The 3334-nt window shown below is 47.7% G+C and overlaps 1 protein-coding gene across 3 annotated transcripts in view; it reads right to left on the bottom strand.

Annotated features, from left to right (window-relative positions):
- Positions 1-668: 668 nt before the first annotated feature.
- Positions 669-3334, bottom strand: part of pcdh10b (protocadherin 10b) — a 13796-nt gene continuing 11130 nt past the window's right edge. For 2 of the 3 annotated variants that reach the window (XM_008298694.1, XM_008298695.1), the window contains exons 4-5: positions 2917-3282; positions 669-903 (exon numbers count right to left, since the gene is read on the bottom strand). In XM_008298694.1, coding sequence (XP_008296916.1) covers positions 884-903; positions 2917-3282 — 386 coding nt within the window. In that variant the 3' untranslated portion in view covers positions 669-883. The remainder of the gene's footprint in view (positions 904-2916; positions 3283-3334) is intronic. The other variant, XM_008298696.1, reaches the window with a different exon arrangement.

Genomic DNA, 3334 nt, shown 5'->3' with positions numbered 1-3334 from the left:
CACATGATAGAAACTACTTGATGCCTCAGATTCAGAAAGCTGCAGGCCCAACAGTGTCCAAGCCCACGATGTGGTGAACCGACCCAAAGCTAAAGAATAAAAAACCAACAACTTAGAATTAAAAATAAAAAATCAAAATAAAAAATAAATCCTGCCCACAATATTTTCTTACAAAGATTGAAGTAGATTGGAATAGAGACACCTGACCACACGAACAGAATAGAAAAATCTAAAACAGTGGTATTGCATTTTCAAATGCACAAAGATTCTCCTGTACAGTTTGGCGTCTACCTCTGCGAGTACAAACGCCTAAAGGGCTCAGTGGCGGTTCCTCTGGGCGGTGCCGTGTCGTCCTCGTCCGGTTTGATTCTCCTCAAAGACGTCACACATCAGTGCTGTAAACAGGCACACACAGATTGGAAAAGCAGAGAGAGTCCAGTTCCACCTCTCCGCCGTCGCCGTGCTTCCTCCTCTGTTAGCTTCTCAGTCCTGCTGAGACAACGGGTTCTCCCTGTAAGGCCATTGACCTGCCAGCCTGCATCCATCCCGCCCCGCCTCACCCCTCCGACCGTCTCCTCAGCCCGAGGGCGGGACGCCTCCGAGGACCTGGCAGTGCTCCGAGTAGCTCCAGGAAGAGCGAATGTTGACTTCCTCATCTTGTGTGTATTTAAGTGTAATTCTGTTTTTTTGTTTTTTGTGTTTTTCATTTTCGTTGGGTGAGGAGGGATGAGGGCAGGGGAGGACACCATGGGTGGAAAACTTGATGCTTTTCTTTTTTCTTCTTCTTCTTTTTCTTTTTTTTCCTATTTTTTTACAGCCTCGGGTTGTTCAGGGAGTGATTGTGCAAAGTCACGCAGTCTCCGGTATGTCCATGCGAAAGGAGCTAGCAAACCCTTTTCCTCGCTGCAAGCACAGAAAACACAAAGCCTGGTTAGCTGTGTGTGTGTGTGTGTGTGTGTGTGTGTGTGTGTGTGTGTGTGTGTGTGTGTGTCTGGGAAGTTATGGCAGAAGACAAAAAAGAAAGCAGCATTAAAATGGCCTCATTCACACAGAATTAGGGGATTCACACATGGGGGGAGGAAGTCTGACATCCCTGCTTGGATTCACTCCTGTGAAATGGCTCATGGATAATTTGGGGGCGGTGGGGGGCGGTAGGGGGCCAGTAGGGGGCGGTGGGGGGCGGTGGTGTGAACTGGGGAATATTAGCGATTTATTCAGGACGGAGCAAAAGCAGGAGGCGGCCGGAGCCCGACCTCCCATCCACCCAGCCCAGCTCCCAGGACAAAGAGCCTCTGTGTATCACTCATCAGATTAGAGCTCCAGCCTCGGTATCATCCTTCCATCCCTCCCCTCCTCCGCCATCATCCATCCCACCCCCTCAGCCATTAGCATACGAGCCCCGGCGAGGCGCTCTGAAAGGCCAGTGCAGAGTGTCGGCGTTTGTGGGAAACGCTCCGACGTCGGGAGCTTTTCACCACCGGACGATCTGTCAGAACCACGGCGGAGGTTTAACCTCCAGCTCGCCGCTTTGCTCTTCTTTTATTTTTATAAATCTCCACTTTAATCGTGAAACATGCCGTTGATTCAGTTTTATGATGTCATCAGCACATTTCACGTCTCGTTCCTTTTGCTTATCACATCGACAGCGCTTGTTTTTATATTCTGCGATGTATTTTTATTTATTTTTTATACGGCCAAAAGAGAAAATGATTAATTGCACAGACAGCGAGCTGAAGCTAAAAACTAATCTGGTTTAAGCCACAGGTCGGATGAAAGAGAAAAAAAACATGTTCATGAATTATTTTATCATCATTTTTATGTCATTATTTTTATTATCATTTTTATATTTTATGTTGAATTAAATTCTGTGTTCTTGCCACTAAACAACAAAGACTTCATTTTATTAGGCTGTGATTTTATGATAATCTAAATAAAATTGGATTTAACACGTGAACTCTGATGTGTGTGTGTTGACAAGCGTCGCCTCAAATCTCCATAAATGTACATTCTAATTTATTTATTTTCTGTTTTTTATCTCATCTTCTGCTGCCTGGATTCATGAGTCCTGTACCTGCTCCTCCTCCTGCCTCCACGCAGCCTTTCACACACTCGGTGATGTTTCATGTGGCTGCTCGCTTCACATCCTCAAACTTTGTGATGTGGAATCTGTTTTTTAAAGAGGGGGATGGGGAGCATCCTTCCTGCTGCTCCCAGCAGCATGCTGTGGTTTTAAATGACGGTCTGATCATTGCAGCGAGCTGAGCTGGATGATGAGAGAGGGGCCTCTTCAGGCGCTGCTTGACAAAATTATAATTAAGCATTATCGCCAAATTGCAGTGATTGAGGATATGTCTCTTTGTGGCCTTTGAATGAGAGTCTAGAAACAATAATTCATGAGGAAGCCTTTTCCTTTCTTTTTCTCCTGAACCAACGGCGTGACGTCCGGAGAAGGAGAACGCTCGCTGAATACGTTTTCCTTCATTACAAACACTCGTCTTTCCCTGCCAGTGCTCCTCCTATTGGAGAAGAAGAAGAAACAGAGGCTTCCTAACGCTCATATCTCCGCCCACATCAAAGCCAGCCTTCAGGCCATACCTGCTCTTGGCATGTTCAACCTGAGAAGCCCACCGGCCAGAGAGCTGCAGGTCTGTGTTTGTGTGGAAATGAGGAGGGATAAGATCATGGCAGTGGGGAGATAATGGAGATGCTTTGGAAAGAGGGAAGAGTTAGTTAAACACTCTGACAAGAGGGCTGAGGGAACAGGGGTCAGACCTGAAATGAATTTCACACTTCCTTTCACCAGCCAATCCGAGGAGAAAATTGAATTTGGAATCTTTTCTTTTCTTTTTTTCTCTCCTAATTTGATCAGCAGATCAGAGAGCAGTGAGGCCACTCAGGCCAGAGCAGAATACTCACTTAAGTAAGCTGGCTTATAAGGAGCTCTGGAGCTCGGCAGAAATGCTTCCAACTCTTTCCTCTCTAGGGAGCCGTGGTGGAGGTGGTGGTGGTGGTGGTAGAGGTGATGGTGGTTGTGGTGGAGGTGGAGGTGTTGGTGACTGAGAAGCGTCTCTTTGCCAAAGGTGGAGAATGACCTATCGGCCGTTTGCTCGGGGTTTTCAAATACCTCTGTGTCTGGGACTGAGTCCATGCCGGGCACGTGGAGGTTGCTGCGGTAGTCTGGGCCCTGGCGCCCGTCGGAGGGCATGAAGCTCGGCATCCAGCAGCGGTCGGAGTGGCCCAGGGCCTTACACTCCTCCGTGCAGTTGGAGAACAAATCCGCACCTGAGCGAGTGGAGGAGGAAAAACACCATTTAGGTCTCCAGCCTTCCTGACA

This window comes from Stegastes partitus, unplaced genomic scaffold (assembly GCF_000690725.1).
Source record: "Stegastes partitus isolate 25-593 unplaced genomic scaffold, Stegastes_partitus-1.0.2 Scaffold1339, whole genome shotgun sequence".
NCBI classification, from domain to species: Eukaryota; Metazoa; Chordata; class Actinopteri; family Pomacentridae; genus Stegastes; species Stegastes partitus.
This window is presented reverse-complemented; position numbering and strand designations above follow the sequence as displayed.